This window comes from Rhinolophus sinicus, linkage group LG13 (genome assembly GCF_036562045.2).
Source record: "Rhinolophus sinicus isolate RSC01 linkage group LG13, ASM3656204v1, whole genome shotgun sequence".
NCBI classification, from domain to species: Eukaryota; Metazoa; Chordata; class Mammalia; order Chiroptera; family Rhinolophidae; genus Rhinolophus; species Rhinolophus sinicus.
Window position 1 is genome coordinate 3,077,587 of NC_133762.1, and position 26,064 is coordinate 3,103,650.

At 41.0% G+C, this 26,064-nt stretch overlaps 2 protein-coding genes across 4 annotated transcripts in view; both read right to left on the minus strand.

Annotated features, from left to right (window-relative positions):
- The window catches only part of ENTREP2 (endosomal transmembrane epsin interactor 2), a 260,707-nt gene that overhangs the window by 50,211 nt on the left and 184,432 nt on the right, over window positions 1–26,064 (minus strand). For all 3 annotated transcript variants that reach the window (XM_074317911.1, XM_074317912.1, XM_074317910.1), the window contains one exon: window positions 11,745–11,855. In XM_074317911.1, the coding sequence (XP_074174012.1) occupies window positions 11,745–11,855 (111 nt within the window). The remainder of the gene's footprint in view (window positions 1–11,744; window positions 11,856–26,064) is intronic.
- NSMCE3 (NSE3 homolog, SMC5-SMC6 complex component) lies at window positions 21,651–23,225 on the minus strand. The gene has a single exon (XM_019753230.2). It carries the CDS (start codon window positions 23,095–23,097, stop codon window positions 22,195–22,197), a length of 903 nt encoding a protein of 300 aa, XP_019608789.1. The 5' UTR covers window positions 23,098–23,225; the 3' UTR covers window positions 21,651–22,194.

The following is a 26,064-nucleotide window of genomic DNA, read 5'->3' on the forward strand; positions in this document are numbered from 1 at the left end:
CTTTTGCCCTGTTCTGGGCCGGGGGTGGGGTGGGGGGTCAGGTACATAGAAAGCCTGGCGAGAGACTAGAGCGAGGTCCAATTAGAGGGCAGATCACAGGCCCAGCAGAATTAGGGACAGCCAGGCTTTGCAGCTGGCAAGGACATGCCACACCGTCCCTGCAGTGTGATGCATCTCATTAGAAAGGATTTAGGGTCAGAAAAACACAGGTGTGGTCACAGCCCTTTGTTGTGACATAACATCCATGGTTTAGCGTCCTTGAGAAATCTCTATACAGGAGAATTGTCTCCATGTAGTCAAAGATTTACTTTGACCAAAAATACATAAGATATATGCTTTACCTCTACTGTCCACTGCTTCTCGTGCTGTCCTTCTCTTTCAGTTGTTTCTCAAGTTCAAGTGCTATGTAAAACAGAAATGCAGTGATTTCCTAGGGGTTAAGAGCACAGGTTGACATTTGTGCCAGCGCCTGCTAACTCCAGGACTTGGTAAAAGCTACTTTATGCTCAAGGTCTCGATTTCCTTACCTGTAAAATGGGGATAAAAATAGTACCTGTCTCCTATTTATAGTTGTCAGGAGAAAAGGAATGAAGGTATGTAAGGTGCTGAGAGGTGCCTGGCACACAGTAGGTGCTCAGTGAAGCTCACCCCCATCACATATCATCATCACACAGCAGTCGCTATTAGTGTTGTATAAACACATGAAAGAGCACATTTCAATCTTCGTCTGTACATATATACTGACTTAAATATATACATACTTTTTATGAAAATTTCCATCTAAATGTCTGTTTCCTGCCAATAACAAGGAGGACACACATGTGAATTCACTCCATAGGACAGTGACGGAGTTGTACTTGTTTTCTTTATACTTATTACCCGGCCATTTTCCAGTTTACCAAAAACAAGGACAGGAAGGCACGTGCACTGTAGCCATGCCTGCGATAGGAGATAATGGGGACGGTCTCACCGCCTGTCAGGTACAAAGGTCCTGGTGGGGGCGGGGAAGGGCACAGGGCTGCCTTTGGAAGAAGGAGGGCCTCCCAATGGAACAGGCCCCAGCAATGTCGAAAATAATATCATTGAGCAGTGAAAACGTCCCAGACGAAAGTACACCATATAAGCTTGTTTAAAAATAAAACTACGTTTGTGCATGTACCTACATACATACTTGTACCAAACGGCCTGAACCATCGCGGCAGGGAGCAGGAGGCGGAGCGAGAGACAATTTCAGTTTATCCCAATTTATGTACGGCTCACCTCCTTTACGGCGAGGCTCTATCAATATTTTATCTCCTATTAAAATGGAAAACGGCATCTTTTACTTTAAGACAAAATAATGTATTATGCTGATCTGCGTTTGAAATCAGTCTGTTACGCTTTCCTTTAAAACCACAGAAAAGTGTGAAACTAAGTCTAAAAGTTTTGCACGATACATGGAAAGAATTAGGTCATAAAGAGGATTTTTAAACACATGCCTGACGCGCTAATATTTCATTGTACAGCAGACTCATAGGAAGCAAAACATGAGGAGGCATCTGAAAACCAATAATGCTTTTTCTTGTAATTCATCTAAAACAGCATGTTACTAAAAATCCCCAAACGCTTTCTTCCTCCCGGGCTGGTCGGAAAAGCACAGTGGGGATGGCCTCGCCATTCACTCCCGCGCACTGGCGCAGGAATGGTCCCAGGCCCTGGATGCGTGACAAGGCAACACGCAGACGCGCGGCCTTTCCCCTCGCGCAGCTTTGCCAAGTAGGGAATGATGGGGCAGTGCCACTACTTGGAGCCAAACAGAGAATGCCAAGAGAAAGAGCAGCAGAAGTGGGGACGCCTCTCGGATCCGGTGATCCGGTCACGCCCGGTGATCCGGTCACGCCCTTCCACGCGCAGTTGCCACCAATCCTGGAATCGGGGCGTGAGAAGGCACCACGCGCAGGCCGGCGCGCACAGGCCTCAGGGCGTAGAGCAGCCCGAGTAAAACAGAGCCTGGGTTCTAATGGCTGCAGAGCCGGGGTGGGTCCTCCCCAGCCAGGGGCACCACGGGAAGCCGGGGGGAGAGGCGAGGGGCAGCACTGCAAGCCTGGCGGGTAGGCTGGGAGGAGTGGGTGCAGAGAGGGGAAGGAGCGCCGCAGGAAGACGGCGCGGGCGCGGGAGGTCGCAGTGGGGCGCCCAGGGAAAGCCGGGGAAGTGGGCAGGGGTGGGGGCCACGGGGCCTGCGGAGCTGGCAAGTAGGAGCCACCAGATCAAAGGGGGGACTCACACAGGCCACAAGGAGGAGGGCACAGCCTTCCATGTGCGACCGGAAGCACTGGACTGGATTTATATTCGAAGAACCTCTCTCTCTATGGACACAGATATAGACACACCAAAATGTGAGTGAATTTTGAATCCAACAAAGAGAAAATACACACACACACACACACACACACACACACACAAGCCCACAAAACACATCCCCAAACTATGCCTGTAGCAAATTACTTAATTTTTTTTAACAGATTGTAAGAAGTAGGAATTAGAGGCCACATGCTCTCATACAATAAAAGGAGAAATTAATTATAAAGGGATAGCAAAAAACAGTCTAGTCACTGAGGAAGTTCATGACAGTGCAAGGAATGCTTAGATTAAAAAGCAAATCAAAAGTGAAATTACAAACTATTTAGCATGAACTCAATAAAAGCCCTATCAGTCATACCCTCAGGAAAACTTATACCACAGTATGACTGTCACGCAACTCTGACAGGCAGAAAAGAAACAAAATGTTCCTTGAGAAAGAAGAAGGGATCTAGAAAATAAAGCATAGTCAAGGAAGCAACTCAAAAAAAGAGTAATCATGATAAGGAAAACAGGTGGTTAGTAACAGATCAACTTTAAATCAAAGGAGAGAACAACATTTAACATTAAAAATTAGAGAAGCCCAAGTAATCAATTAAAAGGCTTTTAAAATTACAACGGTTTTATTGAGCTATAACTCACAAACCATAAAGTGCACCTATTTGGAGTGTATGGTTCAGTGGTGTTTAGTATTTTGACAGTAGTATGCAGCTACACTCAAGCTTAGGTCATTTTCCACACCCCCAAAAAGAAATCTCATACCGTTTCCTCATAGGAAAAAAGTTAAAAGCAGCCAAATCAACACCCCCCCCCCCAAATGCAACAAACCCTGAGAATTACTAGGTTATTTAAACTGTATACCAAATGCTTCCAAGTTCATTCTGTACAATAAGCCACATTCTGATATCCAAGCTGGAGAATGACAGAGCCAAAAGGTAAACTGTAGGGCAATCTCATGTATGAACTTAGATGCAAACTTCTTAAGTAAAATACTACAATGCGAATGCAATATAATACGTCTGCCTGACGTGCCCCCAGACCGAGGAGGGCCTGTTTCTGTAATGTGAAGTCAGCTCAGCCTTGAGAAATCTATCCATGCAAATCACTACATGAATAAACTAAAGGAGGAAAGCTGTGTGATCACCTTCACAGGTGTGGCAAAGGGGATGCTCAAATTTATATGCATTCTTGACTTAAAAACAAAAAGTCTTAGCAAGCCAGGCTAGAAGGGAACGCCCGTAAGTTAATGAGCCACCTCTTGGCAGCTGAAGTTGACAGTAAACATTACGTTCAGTGGTGACCCATCAGGTCCACCCTGTTCTGTTTGTTTGTTTTGCTTCCTCCATCCTAGATGTGGAGATGAAGACTGAGACCCCCACCACTCGCACAGGGTTGAGGGAGACCCCATGGGGAGCTTGGGCTTCCACCCTCGCCCTGCAGGAAGGAGGTGCCCCTCCGCCTCCCAGGTCAGGTGGTGCCAGGACACCCAGTGGAGACTCAGGACCGAGCACTGCCCACCTGCCCATTGGTAATGAGGCCACCTAGCCACCCCGTGCCAGTACCAGCCACTTAGGGAGCAGCCATGAGGCCCCCCACCCTTCCCAGCCAGGGAGGGACTGGGAGGAGCTGGAACTCCCACCCTACCGAGGGCCTCAGGGTAGGCAGAGAATTCTGACGTGACACCAAAAGTATGATCCATACAACCATGAACTGATAAACAGACTTCACCACATTTGAAAACTTTTGCCCGGCCAAAGATTCCATTAAGAGGATGAAAAAACAAACTACAGACTGGGATAAATATTTTCAAACGACTACTCCACAAAAGGACGAGTATCTAGACTATAAAGAACTCTCAAAACTCAACAGTGAGTGAGTGAGAGAAAGGAAGAAAGAAAATGGGCAAAAGACGTGAACAGACATTTCACCAGAGAGGACACACATGAAAAGATGTCCAACATTATTAGCCAGCAAGGAAACACAAATGACAGAACCACACTAGGACATCAGTCCATGCTTGAAAATGGCTAAAGTAAAAAAAAAAAAAAAAAAAGTCACGACACCAAACGCTGACAAGGGTGTGGAGAAGCTGGGTCTCTTGTCCTTTGCTGGTGGGAATGTACAACAATATGGAAAAGCGGGAAAACAGTTTGGCAGCGCCTCAAAAAACTACACACGCACTACCACGCATCCCAGCCACGGACATTCATCTCAAAGGAATGAGAATTTATGTTCACACAAAATCCTGGACAGGAAGGTTCATGGCAGCTTTATTTGTAATTGTCAGAAAGTGGAATTTGTCCAGATGTCCTTCCAGAGGTGAATGCTTAAACAGACTATGATACGAACACTGCTCCATGGAGAAATGGGAAGAAACTCTGGGGATGGGCAACAACCTGGATGCATGTCCAGAGAACAAGCTGAGTGAAAGGAGCCGATTTCAAAAGGTTACATATTATGTGATTCCACTTACATAACATTTTGGAAATTAAAAAAACAAAATCACAGAAATGGAGTGTTCTTGGTGGACTAGTGGTTGTGGCGGGGGGAAGGAGGGAGCGGGGTAGAGAGGAAATGAGTGCGGCTGTGAAAAAAGCAACATCAGGGACGTTCATGGTGGCAGAAGTGTTCTGTGTCTGGAGTGTATTAATGTCAATATCCGAGGATGACACTGGACTAGTTTTGCAAGATGTTACCATGGGGTGGGGGCAACTGGGTAAAGCCACATAGATCACCCTGTACTATTTCTTGTAACTGTGAATCTACAATTCTCTCAAAATGAAAACTTTAATTAAAAAATCAATAGCTTAACTATATTATAGCAGCAACCAATTATAGAATGTAATGAAGAAAAATATCATTGATATTTGCATCAAAAACGGCCTACAAGCTGGAATAAAGTTAGTACAAAGTATTTAAGCACTTTATGAAAAAGAGCTGGGAGAGAGACTTCCCTCAAGGGCATGACAGATCTGAAAACAGAAGAGATATAATCTGGTCCCAAATAAAAAGACTTAATAATATATAGATCTAGGTTCTTTCCCAACTTACCTACACATTCAGTTCTGCTTCTATTAAAAATAGCTCAACTGATGAGCAGTTTAATTTTTCATCCTTCCGACTGGCAAACATTTTCAATACTGGTAATATCTCTGGACTCCAGGGGGAAATGTACGTGAGTACAACCCTTTCTGGAAGGCAATATCTGTCCAAAAATTTAATGCATTTACTCTTTTTGCCATCAATTCAACTTTTAGACAGGACCCTACATGAATACACACAGACGTGTCTGCACATTGATGTCTGAGACAATTAGCTCAGCGGCATTAGTGACAGGAGCAGAGAGACACCACTTCCGTGCCCTACAGCTGGGGACCTGGTAAATAATGTGTACAACTCACATCCATAGAATATAATGCAGGAGTTAAAGGGATGGACTAGAGCTGAGGCTCTTTCTCTATTTTGCATATAGAAGTTTCCAGAAGGGTACGCTGACAAGGGGACGTAAAGAGGACTTTTTACGGGTCAATATTTTTTGGAATTTTACAATGGATGCATTTGTTTGGTACTTTAAATTTTCAGATAAATAAAACATAAATTTCTGGTGAAACTTTTCAAGAAAGGAAGAGAAATATAAAGCAGTATGAATATAAATAAAAGAAAGAAGAACCTAATGTTACTATAAACATTTTTAAGATAATTTAATACATTACTTCATATTTTAAAATGTGGAAAGGCCAAGACTACAGCGATAAAATGTTAGCAATCTATGTATACATATTATCAAGTGATTCAAAATTTGAAAAAGTAGAAAAAAATCTGGAAGAAGAGAAAATTATGCCTAGTAATTATTTTGTAAAATAGTGCTAGGTCCAGAGAATTATACATGGAATATCAATATCCATCAAGGAACAGAAAATTCCTTAGATTGAAGTTTCTCAGCCAATTTTTATGACATTACTATAATCATGAAACAATATGGAAGGGTAGGAGCAAAATGAAAACTACAAATTAACTGCCTGCATGAATAGAGATGAAACATCATAAACAAAATATTAGCAGGTAAATATCAGCAGACTCTGTTACTTACCCATTTGTGAGTAAATGTTTGTTATTTCTAAAAAAAAAAAAAAAAAGGAAAGAAAGAAAACTGGGGAAGAATGAGAGTGGCAATAGAAGCAAATTCCATTACTGAAGAGTTCAGATCTTCTTGGCCACTGTTCTCCAGGAAATCATACATACAGGATATTCATATACTTATATACCAGAATTACAGATTGGACTTTATTGTCCTGTAATATAAAAAACCCCATGTTCTTTACAGTTTCAAACAACTTCAAAACTGAACTGTGGTTTCCCACTCGATTTATCTCCAAAATACAGCAGAACCGCAAGAAAGGCCTTCCATAGTGGGCTTGAATAAGAAAATCGCTATGGGGGCAGCCAGATGGCTCAGTTGGTTAGAGCATGAGCTCACAACAACAGGGTTGCTGGTTCGATTCCCACATGGGCCAGTGAGCTGCGCCCTCCACAACTAGATTGAAAACAATGACTTGATTTGGAGCTGATGGGTCCTGGAAAAAAACACACTATTCCCCAATATTCCCCACTAAAAAATTTAAGAAAAGAAAAGAAAACCGCTATGGACCAATTCAGCAGGTTATCTATGGAGATTTTTGGTTGAAAAGATAGCTCTTAACTTCCCAGGTGTGAGACACCATCTTGCTGTTGTGAATCCAAGACACACATGAATCTCTAAACAGGAAGTGGGAATACAGTTCGACTGATATTATTTAATATGTACTGTGTGCAAGTCACAATAGGTATTTTAATGAGCAAAAGGAGCCTGTTTCTATGGTAACTGTCACTCAGAGATATGTTGACTGAGGAAAATATGGAATCTACCAAAACATCTATGGTATGTGTTTCAGGAATCTATATTTTCAAAAGGTAAAAAGATGATCAGAAAGGAAATCCCAGACTATTCAAAAATAATTTAAAATGTTATATTCTTATTAAAAAATAATCTAAAATGTTATATTCTTTCCTTTTGGGGGGCACATAGAAAATTCATTTTCATGACCTATTTCCATTTCCCTAATTGTATGTCTATCATGATTTTTATCTTTAAACTTTTTTGTCATTTTCTCCATTTTTAAAAATGAATTTCTTCATAGAACTTAAAGATCACATAAAATTAGAGTTTTATGCTATGTGAAATTAAGCCCAAGACAAGTTCACTTCATTTTCACTGAGAAGATATACATTTAATAGTTTCTTATATGAAAAATAATTTTAAGACTATGGAGATTTCATTCCAGTTATGTTCCTTGTGACTTATTCCTGAGAATCTATTAATATAATCTATCATGCTAGTGGATCAAAGTAAAAAATACCAGAGGTGCCAAAAAAATGTATGCAAGTGGACACTTCGGTTAACATTGCTCAAACTGTAGTCCGCCGTCATCAGAAGTGCCTGGAGGCTGATGGGAACCACTTTGAGCACCTCTTGTAATTGCAGAAGTCAAACGTGACTCATATCCATCTTTTGTTATCAGTATATATTGAGTATTACAATTTTAATACAGTTTTCCTTTCTGAAAATGTGTACTGATTTTTTGGCACCCTCTGTATATAACCTTAACAGATGTCAGAAAGAACGTTGATAAAATTTAACCTCCATTTTATTTTTTAAAAGACTATTAGTAAAATAGAAATGAAACTTTATTACCTTAACATTATAAAAATAGCTATCTGAAACCATCTCTCAGGATCATGCTCAAATCATTTAAATTCAAATCTAATTAAATTCAGGAAAAAAGTGGATGATAACACACCATTAATAGCCAATGTTATTTTGATAGTTTTAGTCAAAGTAACTAGACAGGACATCAAAACAAGATGCACAAATACTGGAAAGCAGGAGACAATATAATTATTTCTTTTGACAAACTACGGGATCAAAGATTCAACTGTACATTCAATGGCATGTACAGTTACATGTAAATAATAAAAAAATCCCTGAAAGTCTTCCATTCCACTAGTAGCCTCTTACAATATAAAATAATAATTTAAAAAATGTACTTTACAAGACTAGCAACATCTCTAACTTATCCTTCATTAAGTAGTGGTTAAATAATAATCATCCATCCATCCATCCATCCATCCATCCATCCATCCATCCATCTTCCTTCCTTTTTTCGATCCTTCCTTCCCTCCCTCCCTCCTTCCCTCCCTCCCTCCCTCCCTCCCTCCCTCCCTCCCCCCTCCCTCCCTCCCTCCCTCCCTCCCTCCCTCCCTCCCTCCCTCCCTTCCTCCTTCCCTCTGTCATCTATCCAGTGGAATCCTCTGCTGCTCTCTGTTTACCAGCTGGGAAAATCTCCAAGTGCTGACGTGCAAATGGCACTAAGTACATGGTTAGCTGACAAAAGCAATGGGAATACTGGTAGGTAAACTCCTCATGTGTGTAAAAATGATCATACACATAATATGCATAGAAAATGTCTGGCGACCAAAAACTTTCTGAAAGAGGGTGCTACGGATATGGAATAGAAAAGAGATCTCCTTTATACGGATGCAGAGAGAATGAATTAATATTTAATTATGCAGAGGAAAAAGGCACAGACACAGATATGGGTGCGTACTAGCTACACTGAAGAGAAACAAAAACTGTACCAAGGAATTCACAAAAATAATCTGGATAAACCAAAGTTTGCTGAATGGAAAAACATGGCATTAGCAGCGTGTCAATTCAAGGTAATCTTTACTTTTAATGTGATCCCAATTCAAATCTCAAAACAATTCCTTTTGAGTCTTGAACAAAAAATTAAAAAACTCATCTGCAAGACTAAACTTTTAAGAACAGGCAAGAACAATTTTCAGAAGCAGATTAAAGTCTGGGATGGGGTGACGGGATAGAACTTGCCCTACCAGTTATAAAAATACAGTAGAGAGTTTTACAGTAAATACATATTCCAGTATTGTTCTGGAATATGAAGAAACAGACATAGGACTGGGACAGAATGAAAAGTCCAGAAATAGACAAATAGACGTAAGTATCTGTGTGTGTGTGTTTGTCCACACAGATATAATGCAGTTAGATACTGGCTGGTTTTTGAGCACCCAGCGTACATTTTCTGCCTCCCCCTCTTCCCAATCCTTCCTAATAGCACCTCACTTTGTTTTTAGGAATTACCTCTCAGATCCCATTGGTGGATCAGTGAAGCACATTCTTTCTTGCCCCAACCAATCAAAATGCTCCCTCCCTGGATTCTGAATGGAGCAAATGGACAGCGGTTAAGAACCACCGGGATTGTTCATTCCCATAGATCTGTACCCTGGTGAGTTCAGGGTTCCCACTGCAGCACCCCCTCTAGGTCAGGTCTCGCACCCACAGAAGCCTCTTTGGAACCAATCAGTTTCCATGCTTGATCTCTAGCCCCCACCATCCTTCCAGTAAATGGCCTTTCGCTTTGTCAGTCTTTGTAGCTTGCCACCAAAGGACTCTTAATGATTCAGGTGGCATTTCAAATCATCAGAGGAATACTGAGTTACTCAGGAAATAGTTTTAGGAAAACTAGCTAGCTACCCATTTGGGGGAAAAGAGTTAAATTTATCAAGTAAATTCCAGAATATTAAAGAGTTAACTATAAAGAATAAAAGCACACCATAACCAAGGAAAATTATTGGGGTCAATGAAGTTAGAAGGAGAAGGTCTTTTGTATTGGTTCCAAGATTGAGAGACCACAAAGGAAAACATCCGTAGATTTGAATACACAAAAATTAAATTTTTTTCTATGTCAAAAAGTAAAATTAAAAGGCAAGTAGCAATCTAGGAAACATATTTGACCAGTGTAAGCTGCAGGACTCAAAAACCATAATATATAAAGACCTCTTGCAAATCAATAAGGTAAATCTCAAAATGGGTAAAGGTCCCAGTCAATTCACAGAAGAAAAAAGTATAAATGGTGAATTTATATGTATATATAATAAATATAAAATTGCATACATATTGTATTTATATAAATTGCTCCTTTCCTATCCTTTCATGCAGCATACAACATAGGGAAAGGGTGTTAAAGTAAGACCAGGAGGAGTCAGCCTTTCCAGACCGAGCACTAGGTTTCTTTTGGGTCTGAACCTTCAGGCACTGTTGCTTCTCGTCACCCCCATGGCTCTGTCTCCCACTCACAGGGCCTTGCACTGGAAATTGAGGGTCAGGGAAAAACTGGCCAACAACCCCATGTAAGTTGCCAGATTTTACCATATTCATAGCACCCAGTATTTAGGAATTAAGAAGCTGACCAAGTTATGGGTAGAAGTTGGCAGGTCACCCTTTCTGACGGAGATGGGGAGCAGGCGTGACTTCTCAGTAGCCATGGGGATCCCTGCACCACACCGAGGGTACTCTGTGGACGTCGTATGGGATGAAATCTGATCAGTGTAGGCCAGGCCACACAGAGCAGAAAATGACAAGATTAAGCTCTCACAGCTAGTTTTTGGAGCTCAGTGGGTGTTTCAGCATGAAAACGGGGCCAGCCGACCCTATACCTGCTGACCTTGCTAGGGATGGAATGGAGAGAGTAGCAGCTGCCCTTCTGAACCCACACAGCGCGGCCATGAGAAACGCGGGCCTGGCCATGCTCTAGAAAAGTTTCAGCTAATTCAGTGTGGTCCCTGACCGCTCAGAACTGATAGCCACAGGCTGGACAAGGTCACGGCGGTGGTAGAGGAGGGCACGGCTTTACAAGGTACGCCCTGTGCAGTCTCCAAGCTACAGAAACCAACGCCAGTGCGCCCATACCCAGCAGCACGGTCATAGCAGGAGCCCAACTACACACACCCTTACTGAATGTGATGGGACACTCTGACTTCTGCTCCAGCCAGAGGCATGTATTACGGTACCAGCAGCGACGTTATGATATGGAATGATGGTTCCATCCAACAAACCATTTCTGGATACCCTACGATGTATGTAGCGCACGGTCTACTATTTTCCTAGATCTAAAAGCTACTTACTTCTCTTTTCTAATTGAAAAATGAGAACAAAATTGTTTTGATGCACTCACTAGCAACCTTGCACGTATCTTGGCACTCAAAATTGACTTGTACGATTGATTTTTTAAAATTCAGTGGGGAGAAAAATCAATGCGACAAATGCTAAAAAATAGCACAGTTACTAAAGACATTCATTCTAAGACAACACTAAACACCGTGTAACTGATTTATGAGCAGCATAAGTGTTAATGTGGGAGAATCTTTAGAAATGAATCAATTTAACTTTAACCCCTGAAACCTTGAAACGTCGGAAGAGGTCCAAGGATACAATAAACATTGCTTTTTACATTACTTCTGTGCAAAGTCAAAGCCTCCGACCTTTACCAGAAGGTCTGCGCGTCATTACTCACCAGCTGACAACCTTCCAGGCCGCTGACTAGCTGAGCGTTCTGACAGGAAAGAATTGAACCAGCCAAATTCAGCATCACGCACACTGCAGAGAGCAGCATGAAAAACGTTATCTGGAAACAAACCAAACAAAAAATGGATTATTCGCTTGGAGAGGCTCGAAGGAAAACTGATTTGGCTGTGCAAAAGCTCTCGGTTGATCACATAATCCCATCAGTAACATGTATGTGTTTTAAACTGTTATTTCTCGAAATTTCTAATTCATATTCCCTTAAATCAAACGGAGAAGGTAAACTCTCTGAAAAGCAACAGCCAGTGACTAAGCATGATTTTATTTGAAATATATCGTAAAATATTTTAGAAGCTCAACCCGAAAATCCCATATATTAGTCTCAAAATAGTTTTATATAGTCTTAAAAATAACAAGTTAGGAATCACTAAAAATCACGTAAAAGAAGTTTATTAGAAAGCCTTTAAGTTTATTTCTTTTAATTTTTTTATGGAAAATCTCACACATATGCAAAACCAGAGAAAGTAGTGTAATGAAGCCTCATGTACCCATCACCTACTCTCAACAATGATCAACTCAGGGTCAGTTGTGTTTCATTTACGTTCTCTTTCTTCCAGATTATTTCGCAGCCAATATCAGACATCGTATGATTTCATTCATAAATCTTCAAGTGTGTATTGCTAAAATAACAACTCGTTTCAAATACATAACCAAAATGATCACCTTTATAATCACCTTTATAATAATTAATAATTCATCAATAGCAAATATTCAGAGTTCACCTTTCCTTAATTGTCTCAATTTTTTTTAATACTCTAAAGCAGCTTACACAGGAGACAAAGGAGTTCCATACAGTGCAAGTCGTTATGAATCTTTGATAGTTTGAAATTTATGGATTCTGCCCTCCATTGTTTTTCTTCCTTGAAATTTGTTGAAGAAACCAGTTCATTTGTCATATAGTTTCCTACAGCCTAAACTTTGCTCCTATCACTTAACGCAAGTCCATCCTCTGTATTTCTTGTAATCTGGTGGTTAGACCCGAGGTTTGGTCAGTCTAACAGAAGGTAAATAATGTCTCTCTTTCTAGTATGGTAGCAGCCATTTTTGATAATTGTTGACACCCATTAATTTTTTAGGGCTTCCAAAATAGTACTAGTCTAACTTCATCATTTCGTCTTTTTTGACTCCCAGGTATCAGTATACAGACAGAGACGTTCCCCTCATCAACGGTTTTGTTACCCTCAGGTACAGTTCATATAGAAAAAGCAGGAGATATGTTTGGTTCTTTGTTAATTTTCCAGATTTCAAAATAATGAGTAGAAATGGTTCTAGAGTTCCAAAACAAACTTAGGCCTACAGGGTAAGTTAATACTGTTGCTTCATCTGTGTAAATAATCAGGCTGAATCCTATGAAACAAAACTTTTCTGTGATCGATAATATAATCCTTAAGATTAATACGATCAAGAATGGGGAGAGGGTCATGAAAACTTGTTCAAGACTTTGAAATGGGCCCCCCAAAAAATTTCACTGGAGGTCCTCTTTAGTGCACTCTTCTGAGTTATTTGTCCCTCTCATTGTCTTTGGGCTTTTTTATTACTCTGTAAGTGGTAGAATACACATAGTAATGCAAATGATTTTTCACAATAGAAAAATAAATGGATTTTGTCTGGTGGAATGCTATGATGAGCACATGGATGCTGAACTCATTACATCTATTTGTAAATTTATTTCACATTCCTGATTACTTATGTGTGCAGTGTTTGAATTCTCCTTTGAATTGGTTGTAACATCTTATTGGTTACCTCATTAAATGAGTTAAATATAATCTTTGACACATGTTTATTAAAAAATAATTAGTTGGGTCTCTAGAATCCTCCAAAGGTAACTAATGAGGTATTGTTTGTTTGGGTGTGTGTGTATTTGTATGATTCAGTCATTATGAAGCATAAACTTAAACACATTTGATATGTTTCAATCACTGGTCATTAGCAAGAGCCAATTCAAGTTGACACAACTCTAGTAGACTTTGAAAGCTTTCTTACTTTCTAGTATGAGAAGATAGTCCAGCATCATCGTACACTCTTCTCACCCCCAACCTGGAATCAGCCATTTCTTCAAGCACTGGTTCCTTTCAATGAGAATGGCTTTTATATACCACAATTTTCATGCTAGAGGTACTCTAGCTACGTGTATGGTCATTGTTTTAAATATTTTCAGTTGTTAGATATAACATACCATGAGTTCATACTGATGTCTTGAATTCAAATTCAAAACTACAGGTTTTCTACTTAATCACATCAATCTTCTATCTCTATCTCCTTTCAACCATGCCCCAAACCTTATTTCTCATTATCATATTCTGTTTGATTTAATTTCATGATACCCACACAACAGTCTCAAAATAACAATGCTAATACTACCACCAAAAACATGGTTATTGAAAAGTTTAAGATTTTCGTATTTCTTTTTATCCTTAAGAGTATATTCTGCCAAAAATAAGTAGTCAAATTATGGTGTTTTAGAGTCACCATGGTTCCTTTATGTGTGGTTATGCTACTGACCAGGAATCCAGGCTCATTTGTTCCATTTTTTATTGTTAGGGATGGATTTTTTTAAATGTACTTTCATTTTGTAATTATATAAAAGTATTCTCAAGTCAAATCTGTAAGTTTCAAGTAAGTCTTGCTTTAATTTATCGCCTCCATTCTATTCCCTACCTTCTCCCTAGCATCCATTCAGGTGCTTATTGGCCATTTGCATATCTTCTTTGGAGAAACTTCTATTTATTCAGATCCTTTGCCCAATTTTTAATTGGGTTATTTAGGGATTTTTGTTGTTAATAATTATTGAGTTCTGGGAGTTCTTTATGTAGTCTGAATACTAATCCTATACATTTTGGATATTAATCCTATCAGATATATGATTTTTTTCAAATATTTCCTCCCATTCTGTGGGTTGCCTTTTTACTCTGTTGACTGTGCCCTTTGATGCACAGAAATTTTACATTTAGATCCAAGTTCAATTTATCTATGTTTTTCTTTTGTTGCCGGTGCTTTTGGTACGATTGCCGAGAAATCATTACCAAAGCCAATGGTGTGAAGTTTTCCCTCTGTTTTCGTCTAAGAGTTTTACATTTTTAGTGCTTATGTTTAGGTCTTTGATCCATTTGGGATTAGTTTTTGTATGTGGTATAAGGTGGGGTCTAATTTCACTTTTTTGCATTTGGATATCCAGTTCCCCACCACCATTTGTTGAGAAGACTTTTTCTTATTGATTGGTCTTGGCACACTTGTCAGAAATCATTTGACCATATATGTGCGAGGGTTTATTTCTTGGCTTTCTATTCTGTTCCATTGGTCTACGTCTGCTTTACGCCAGTGCCACACTGTTCTCATTACCATCACTTTATAGTAAGTTTTGAAATCAGCAAACGTGAGTCCTCCCAATTTTGTCCTTTTTAAAGAATGTTTTGGCTATTTGGGGAAACTGTAAAGATGTTAATAAAATTCTAAATTGACTTTAAGGCAAAAAGCATTATTAATGATAAAGAGGGTAATTATATGAAAAAACAATTCATCAGGAAGATATGCTAATGCTAAAGCTGTTTAGTCCTTGCAAATATAGCCATATATGAATTTTATAAAATTATGATGGGAGGTGTTTATCATTGTTCAAAAATTGATTTATTAGACAGGAAAAATTGTAAGAATATATAATATTTGAACACAATAAGCTTTATAATAAGCATACTATAAACACATATAAAATTCACTTATTTTTTTAAGGACACTTGGAATATATAAAATATTGATCATGTTAGGTCACAGAGCACAGGTTAATATTTTAAATTTGATTTTATATGGACCATTTTATCTCATTCAAAGTAATTTTAAAAAATCAGAGAACAACAAAAAAGGACTTCAAAATCCAAATATTTGAAAAATTTTAAAATCATTCATTTATAATTATAACTAAAAGATAAATCATAACAGATATTAGAAAATATTCAGAACTGAATATCACAAATATACTACACATTAGAACTTCTGGAATGTGAGTAAAGTTGTAAATAAAAGGAAATATATTGCCTCAAATGAATTAGAATTAAAAATCAATAATTCTTCTACTCAAGAAGAAAAAGGACCACTGAATAAACCCAAGGAAAGAAAATAGAACGTAATAACATTTAAAAACAAAGCAGTAAATAAGAGCAATAAAACAAGTTTCTTAAAAATACTTTACACTAAATAAAACTCTGGGCAAAACTGGCTCTGGGGGGGAGAGTAAAAGGCAAAAATACTGAAAATGAAAAAGCAGATATAAATGAAGATGTAATAAAATTATTTTTAAATCAAAGGAGAACACTAAGAAAACAATTTTATGTTACTGCATCAGAAAGCAGATGAAAACACTTTCTAGAAAATACAAGTGATCAAAACTAATTTGAAAAGAAGAGAAAACCTGGACATATTGTTAATGAAACAAAATCAGAGGTTAAAAGCTCCCCACCAAAAACACCAGGCCGAGAGCCTTTTTCACAGGTCAATTTTTTCCCAAACCTTCAAAAATATTTAATCCTTATTTAAAGGGCAAAACATAAACTCCCCAACTCATTTATAACACTATAGTGTTTTCTATTTCCTGAACAAGGCAGTCTAAAGGCATTAAGTAGAACAGAGCAAGACGTGTGTGGGGTGAGGGAGACAGATAGGCAAGGGCCCGGGTGGGGTATTGGACCCCAAGCACCATGCTGAGGGTGTATGCCCAGACGGGCAACTCTGTGGGATGTCAGCTCCGCAGTGGGAAGCAAAGGGCATCCCTGTGTGGGAGGGTGTGGCAGCCAGGATAGGAGACTGGTTATTTACAGGGGATTGATCAAATAAAAAAATATTATAAGGATAACAGGGGCTGAGCTTCTAATTGTGGCAGAAGATGGTACAGATACAGAAAGGGAGTAAAGTAGAAGAAACACTGGTGTTAGAATGAGACTGATGCTATTAATGTAGCCTCATAGTTTCCGTGGATGATAGACAAACATTCCCTAACCTTGTCACCTAGTAGGCTAGAAGCAATTGTATTTCCAGTAGGCATGAGCAAACCTAACAACCTTGTTTCTAAATTCTAATCTCCACCAAAAGGAACAGGAGCCCTTTGGAGAACTGGCTAATTACAGGTCTGGAGCAGGTAAGGAAGGGCTCAAAGAACGATGGAGGCATGTTAAGGACACAAAAGCCAGCTTTACCAGGCTCCCACTGGCCAAATCAGGGACAATCTGAGTATCAAAATAAATGATGACAGTAAAAGATTATAACCCAGGAGTCTACACAGATAAAAATAGGTAAATGAATACATTGAAAATTTGGTGAGGAATACAATATTTACAAAATCTCAAAGTATCTCTTCATACAAGTGTGGGGACAGAGCCCCAGAGAGTAGTTTACAGGCTCTCGGCCTCACGTGAAGGGGTGCTGGCTCGGGTGGTGAATGGCCGTCGGCTGTGGCCGGTTAGCTGATTGGCCGCTGGTATAACTGCTGCGGCTACGAAGGATTGCCGAGGAGCCGAGCAGAGCTGAGCAGAGCCGAAGAGAGGGGAAGAGGAGGGCCGAGAGAGAGGAACAGAGGAGAGAGTGGAGGAGAGTCGTGGGTCAGTCGGTTGGCAGAAAGGCGGACGGCAGGTCACGCGTCCGGTGGGCCCAGCCTCCAGTGAGACCACAGTGGTATGACTCCCCCACCTAAGTCTCCGTGGGTGTTCCTTTTCGGCCTCACCATATCCTGCGTTCTTGTGTGGGGAGCGGGAGCAGAGACCCCGCAGGCCGCCCCGCCTGAAAGATGGCGCGGCGAAAAGGCCTCCGCGCACGACAAATGGCGCAGCGAGCAGGGTCTCCCACATGACACAAGTTACTTGTTTATTACAAAGAAAAATGGAAATTTTCACAGTGGAGTGGGATGGCAGGAAACCACCTTAACCAAAATAATCAGTTACAAAGTAACAGGGCAAATTAAAACTTTCTAGGATCCAGAAAGAAAAACACAGCATCACTCCTGTGATACTCCCTCCTGTCAAAAAGGCATAACTCGAATCTCGTCACAAGGCAACAGCAGACAAACCCCAACTGAGGGAGGCTCTACAAGTCCGCACTCAAGTGACAAGATCATGAGAAGGACTCTCAGTTTGCAGACTGAAGGAGACTAAAGAAACATTGTAACTAAATGCGCTCAAGTAGCTCAGGGGAAAAAAAATTCCTTGCACTGTTTGGAAAGGAAGGGAAAGGAAGGGAGGAGGAGGACGGGGACAGGAGGGAAATAACCCAAATCAAGATATTTATGGGGGGAAAGCTAACAGCAAACACACTTGATGTGAAACATTAAAAATTATTCCCTTTAAAATCAGAAACATCCTTGAGGTTGCCATTTCTTTTCCATAATGCATTGCAGTTCTAGCCAATGCCAAAGGTGCAAGAATTGGAAAAGAAGAAGAAGCGTTTTTCTCAGTCTGTGGAGATCTTGCTTCCAAGCATATCCTCTGCCTGGCTCAAATAAACTTTTTGTAAGAATTCTCTTCAGGTTTGGACATTCTTACATCAACACTTGTCCCTTGGTAGCTGGGGTGGGTTGGGGGGATTGATTCTAGGACCCCTAAGGATACCAATATCCACAGATGCTCAAGTCCCCTGTATAAAACGGCAGAGGGATGCACACAGTCGGCCCTCCATGTCTGCGGACTCCCAACCTTTGATGGAAAACAGTACAGGTATTTACTGAAAAAAATCCACGTATAAGTGGACCCACAGAGTTCAAACCACTGTTGTTCAAGGGTCAACTGTACTCGAATGGCGGAAATTGGGTGTTAGAAATACTGACCTACAGGAGAGTCCAAACCACTTGGAATGTCAGATGCCCATGATAGCCTGGCCCACTATAAGCTTTCTGGTCCCATCTAATGCTGCTAATCACCATGTCTTATAAGATGATTTGGCTTTGTAGGAACCAGTGTGCTCATTTATGCCTCAGGGCCTTTGCACATATACTATTTATGGCTGAATAACTTTTGCTCCCCTTTCCAGCTGGTGAACCACCACTCAAGCTTTTCAACACTGCTCACAAAAAGAAAAGGAAAAAAAAAACCAAAAGAATTGGAAAAACAAAACAAAACATATTATGACGTGATATTGGCAAATGGACAGCAAATAAACCAAGTCACTTGGAGCCATAAATTTACTTATATATGAGAAACAGCTATATAATAAAGAGTATATAAATCAGTGTGGAAAGGATGAACTATAAAACACTGGTGCCAGGCGATCCATATAGGAAAAACCTGAAAATTATATCCATATTTCACACCATACACAAAAACAGATTAAAAACATAAACATGAAAGTCAAAGTTTTAGAAACTTAAAATACAAGGAAATATCTTTACAAATACTAGGGTTACAGAGAATTATGTAAAGCACTACACACACGCACAAAAACAGCTCTTAAAACACTGATGATTTTGACACATTAAAATCAAATCATCTGTATGACAAAGAAGTGAAAATGTGAAAAGGTGTTTCTTTGCACTAGATATAGCAGACAAAAGAATAAACTAAAGAACACATAAAGAAACCTTACAAATCAATACAAATCAAAAAGGTCTAACAGGTATAAAATCTCATGGCAAAACAAAAGAAAGCAAAAGATAAAATGCTTCATGTCACACTTAATAAGCAAGAGATGCAGGTTAATACAATAAATGATCACCGCACACCCACAGAATGGAAAGGTCAAATTCTCACAAACAGGAGGCTGGGTCAGTAAGGAGGGTGGGTCAGTAAGAAAGGACTCTAAAATGTTGGTAGGCGTGTTAACAATACAAGTTCAAGAGCAAGTTGGCCATGACCCATGGTTGCTGTTTGTTGCTCACGTACGTGCCCAAGGAAGCACTGTACACTGCCTGCAAATAGCAAAAAATTGGAACAAACCTCTCTATTAGGGAATAAACAAACTTACTTTTCCCCCACGAAAGGACAATTAAAATAAATGACTCAGATTTGTGTGGCTAGATCTCAGAAAACAATGGTAAAACAGCAAGTTGCAAAAGGATACAGTCCATCCTACTTATTGAGTAGTAAAAGCTCACAAAATACTACTACATATTATTCTTTACGTATATATACATATAGGAAAACTAAATCATACAACTGCATGATATCCAAACTTGACACCTCTGGGAAGGATGAGAAGATACCAGGCCTTTACTCTACAATGTCTTTTATTTAAAAATCCAAAACAAAACAGTAATTCATTGATGGTAAATTAACTTCTCTATGAGAAAAGTGTGGGAGAGGGTATTTGCCTGAGATGTAAAGAACAATGGGTGTTGGTTAATGATAATTTCACCATAAAGATGAAAATGTCAGCATTAGAACTCACCAGAGGGGAAGGCAGTCAGTGAGGTTAAGGGGACCAGCAAAGCAGGATGCTTAGTGAAGGTAATTTATACACTAAAATGAAATGCAAACGAAATCTTCAAGGACCAACTATACTCCATTGATGAAATAAACGCAAATTCCGGTTCAATAGGAAGAAATAAAACCCAGTAAGGAATCTATTGCGCTCTCCATTTCAGCACATACTCACCACTCTTCCAGATGACATTTCTATATGAGTGGTGATCAAACTTACTTTTTTTTTTAGCTAAAGTATTGCCCCATTTCATGGTGCATGTGCAGTACCTTCCCCCAAACGACTACTTCCTCATCCACTGAATACTTATTTGTTGACTCTGTAAACCAACATTTTGCCAGAAGCTATGGGGGAACACTATGCGACCATGAGCTCTTTTCTGCACTCATTTAATGCACCATCACAAACTATGATAGTTATGTTATTTTCCCCATTTTACAGATAAGGAAACAGAGTCAGAGAGCTTAAAAGCTACCCCAAGTCCCCATGCAGACATAGCATGGGCCATAATTCAGTTTGTCAACCGCAAAACCCACACCCTTTTCACTATACTACAGTGACCCTCAAAGCTCCAGTCTAACTTTCCTGCTCTTAAACTATTTTGTGTGGGCTCTCCTCACCACGTATCTACCAGGTGTTGTTTCTCCATAAAACCAAGAGTCAGACTAGAAGAATATTGTCATAACTTTTGAACCAGTAATTCCAATTCTAGGAATGATTTAGAACAAAACAATGAAAAAAGGCCTTAAAAATTTTTTTAACTGCTCCAGTCCAAGAATCATAAAATTAAAAAAAGAAAAAAATTAAGGAATTACTAAAATTGGCCACACCAAGCACTGTGCCAAGAACTTTACATACACTTCCATATCTATCACACCATCACACACACACACACACAATCATAGAGGTACCGTAAGCCCATATTCCAGGTGAGGAAACATCCGTAAGCAAGTTAAGTAACCTGCCCAAATTTATATGGCTAGTTACCCTTGTTTCCCAGGAAATAACACCTAGCGGGACAATCAGCTCTAATGTGTCTTTAGGAGCAAAAATTAATATAAGACTCCATCTTATTTTACTATAAGACGGGATCTTATATAATACTGGGTCTTATATTAATTTTTGCTCCAAAAGATACATTAGAGCTGATTGTCCGGTGAGGTTTTATTTTTGGCGAAACACGGAAGGTGCAGCCAGGCCTAAATCCAGGTAGTCTGATTCTCAAGTAGGCTGGTTAATCACTAATGGTTACATCAACTTTTTTGTGACCCACAGTTAAGAAATACATTGTACATCATGATCCAATCTGCAGGAACACATATAAAAGTAAAGCAACTTCTACAAAACACTTAACATGTAGCAAAAATTGTCTTTGAGATGCTGGTTTTGAGTCATGAAATTAATTTCTCATGATTCACAATTTAAAAAATGCACAATGCATAACTGCTTCAAAGATATAGTATTTATTATAACTACAGTAGCAAAAACAAGAAAAACCAAACCGAACTAAGTGGTAGTTATGAAAGTAAAAAATATGTACATTGCTTGGAACGATGCTTACATATGTAGGAAATATATAAATATAAAATAGCTGTGTTAAGGCAAAAAGGGATACAGGCAGTCACATTTTTATTTTTAATTTGCAAAGGCTTTTTCCTTACAAACTGGGGTAGTTAAGAGGCCAGGTTAACAGCCACTTCGTTTTTATTTTCTTGGCACCAAAGCAATTTACTGATGTGTTCTTTCTTCAATATCTGTTCCAGATCACAGCACAAAGGTTTTCCCATTAGTTTTACAAAGATGGCCAAATTTTTATACCCAAATATACAGACAGTAAAACCAACCAAATAAATCCTCTCCCTCATGTTTTTGTAAATGAAACTTTGGAACCACATACCTTGTCGTAGTAACAGAACACAAGTTTGCAAACACACCCTACAGCTACACACATTTACGCCTCACAGAAAAGTGCTCCCTCCGCCCCCACCTCTTCAACCGGTGCCTTTGACCCTTCTCCCCTCCGCGGTGTCAAGGGAGCGGGCTGGGCCCGCCGTCGGGGGCCGGGCCCGGGCCTCCTCCTCCGCCAAAGCCTCACAGTACTGCGCGGGCCAGTCCTTGGGGTCCTGTTTGTGGACTTTGGCCACAAACGTGAGAACCTTCATCTTGCTGGTTTCCAGGTGCGTCCGCGGGCCCCACTGGAATTCATAGTCGACCGGATCCGTGTGGGGAATCCGCCGGTACTCCAGGTAACGCTGCCGCACAAAGTCCTCGGTAATGAGCTTCTTTGGGTCCCCGAAAATTAAATGCTTCTTGGTGGGGTACACCCCCAGGCGACGCAGGAAGTCCCAGACTTCGGTCTCCTTGATGGTGTTGCCCTTCATGAAGATGAGCCCCAGGACGATCATGAGGAGGCCGGTGGTGGGCGTGCCCTGGTCGCCGCGCAGCTCGGCGTCCTCCTCCACCGGCTCCAGGCTGTTGATGAGAATGTAGGTGTTGCTCTTGGGCTCCAGCTCCACCAGCTTGTACCCGAACACGTACTGCAGGCGCTCGGCGGCCAGCCGGAGGAGGTCGGGGAAGATGTCCTTGTAGTCGCCGATCACGTGCTTCAGCATGTCGCTCCGCTTGATCGGGATCTTCTTCTGGTCTTTAATCAGCAAGAACTGCACCAGCTCGGCCACCTTCAGCTCCAGCTGCTTCTGGGACCTGGGCCCCACGGCCGGGGAGGCCGCGGCCCGGCGGGCGCCCTGAGACGAGCTGCCCACCCCACGGGAGGTGCTCGGGGCCTCCTCGGCGACGCCGCCTCTCGCCGCCCGGCTGTCTCCGCCGCGGCCCCACTCCTTCTCCCTCTCGGCCTGGCCGCTAGGGCGGCCCCGGTTTCTCGGCTTCTGCAACATGTCGCCGGCGGTGACGGCTGGGCGACCGCGCGGACTCCGGCAGGCGGTAACCGGCAGCAGCGGCAGCTGAGGGCAAGCGGCGCGCGGCGAGGCGTGTGGGGCGCGCGACACGCTGGGCGGGGCCAGAGGGAGCGCGCGCTGCGTCGAGACTGCGCGCTGCGTCGGCGGAGACTGCGCGCTGCGTCACGGAGGCGACGTGTTGCGTGCGCGGAGTCTCCTGGCCGCCGCGGCTTTCTGCGCAGCCCTGCGGGGCTACCGCAGTGCTTCTTATTAGTCTGTGCTTGAAAGTGTCGTCTGTTCCAAGCCACACAGATAGAGAACCGGAGCCCAAACTCCTGAAGAAGCGCGCGGCTACGTTCGGGCCCGCGCAGGCTCCGGGGAGTGTTTTAAAGTCGGGAATAGTTTTAGATGGAGGGACTGCAAGGAACGGGGGAGAAACAGAAGGTGAAGAGAAAGCATTTCCATTTACACACAGCTGGACGTAAAAAGAAAAGACCCAGCAGACGCCCAGTTTGTCTTGCCTTCGCCTCTCCCCTCGCACAAGTTTAAACCCTCCTAACCATTTACCACCATTACTTTCACTAATGCCCCCAAGAGTCTATTAAAAAGGAATGTTTGGTAAAGCAGGCTGGCCTCGCAAGCAGGACTCCCCCATCTTTTCACTATTTCAGTGTTTATATCTTTGCGTTATACTCCGTCAGCTAGACAACGAGGACCAAGCCACCACAGACAGCGGTTTTGCGCGGTCAAACGAGTTTATCTTCTGGGACGCACGTGATCACGTGACCTGCCTTGGGCTCACAACCACAATGGTAGCAGAAATGGATAAGAAGGATGCTTCTGCAAACAGAGAAACGTGTTCTCTCAAGAGATTGCCATTTAATTTTGGGCATCACTGATCAAGAATTGCAATAATGTGAATCTCTTAAATTTCTCAATTCTCACAATATCTGCCTTAGGGCTCGATGAGAAAGAAGAGAACCCAGGGGTATCATCCCTCATAATCTGTGATGTGTGCATTGTATATATATATTTTTTAATTGTGCAACTATAATAGCCAACGTGAGTCATTCCATTAACTCAAACTATCTGTGTCTGCTGCCATTACTTCTACAGATCGTCGTACTAAATGTGTTCCTTTTCTATTTACTGACTTGCAAAGAATTAAAAATTTCCCTCTGTCTTTTTAAACTACCCAGAAAGTGGGTAAACTCTTCAAAGAACCAAATCAGATCGAGTTCCTCTTTAATGCAAATATATTCAAAGGAAAGCAATTCAAAACACATTATTTGAATAATAGCATCAAAACACAATCTTATTAAAAATTTCATTAAGTGTTAGCATAAAATTTTTGTTAGTAATTCAATATGAAAATGCAATCTGATAATGACACTGGAGCTGCACTAAATGTAAAATGATATTCCATGTTATGATGCAAGTATGCTCGCTAAAATCTGGTAAACTATGAGTAATAACTTTCTGTTCCATACAGGATCTAACAATACAGTCTCAAGCATCAATCTTAATGACAGAAGACTACTAAGAAAAACAAAGATATCATGGAGGCATTCATTTTTTTTTTTCAATGAGAAAATTCATCTGCTTCAGTTTCCTTCCAAATTAAAATTTGGACTGAGGATCAAAGAAAAACTACTGCAGTGGAGAATTCTGCAAAAGTTCCCTCCAATTGTGCCCTGAGTAAAAAATCAGCAACCACGAGATAACAGAGAAATGAAAAACAAGATGAAAGCCATCGTCAACAACCGGGTTGGTTTTTCAGTTTTGTTTTGTTTTTCTTGTGAAAGTGTTCACTTTAATTACCAAGTAGCCCGCTGGTCAAGCTACCCCACTGACTGTGAAAATCAGCTGTGTCCATCAGTGGAATCTTTACCCAGATAGCAGATTGTCAGACTCAAAATGAGTGAGAAAAGATACCAGTTTAAAGTCTTCAAACACCTCTCTACACTGTGTCCAGAAGAATACAAGTGAGAAAATATCATATGATAATATTAGAATGAAGCTTATATACTGCATGGAGAAGGCGCCCAGACCCACACTCCACCTTAGATTGACATGGTGTTTGGGGGAAAATTGTTGTCATGGTGATGGCAATAACAACACTAACACTAGTAATAATAAATACAAACAACAGCACCTGATGATTATTACAAAGGTAACTGTAGGTCAGACCCTATTCTAAGTGATCAGCACCTATTACTTCATTTAATCCCCACAACAACCACATGAGGCCCCATTTATTGTTTTTCTTCTTACAAATGAAGAAACTGAAGCACAGAAAAGAGTATTAACTCTTTTGAGGTCTGACAGCAAGAAGATGCTAGATTTGAACCTGAACTAAGGCGTTCTGCCTCCAGAGACTGCACTTAACCACACAATGCAAAGGGAACATGACTGGTGTCCTTGAAAAAGTAAAAAGTCTGGGAGTCGGCCTGCCCTAAGTTAGATACCTCTACGACCCTGGGAAAGCTACTGACACTCCTTTCTGTTTTCAAATCAACAAAATAAGATTACTGAGCCAGGCTTCTGGGGACTGTGGGGGCAGAGCCCCAAAAAAGTAGTTTCCAGGCTCTCGGCCTCACATAGAAAGGTGTTGGCTCAGGTAGTAAATGGCCAACTGTGATTGCATGGCCATCAGCTGTGGCTAGTTGGCCGTCAGCTGTAACCAGTGAGCCATTGGCCACAATATAACTGCTGTGGCTACACTAGGAGAGAGAAGGAGAAGAATGGGGGCTAGCAAGAAGATGGCGGCTGGGCTGGCAAACGTGGATGGCGGTTTACGGACAGTGTGGATCCAGCCTCCAGTGAGAGTATAGTGCCGCCAGAGAGAATATAGTGGTATGACTCCCTTACCTATGGCTCCGTGGGTGTTCCTTTTTGGCCTCACCATATCCTGCGTTCTTATGGGGGGAGCGGGAGCAGAGACCCCGCGGGCCGCCCCGCATGACA

What these genes read in the sequence shown, in the direction of transcription:
- NSMCE3 (XM_019753230.2), bottom strand. Translation starts at nt 23,097, where the DNA reads ATGTTGCAGAAGCCGAGAAACCGGGGCCGCCCTAGCGGCCAGGCCGAG.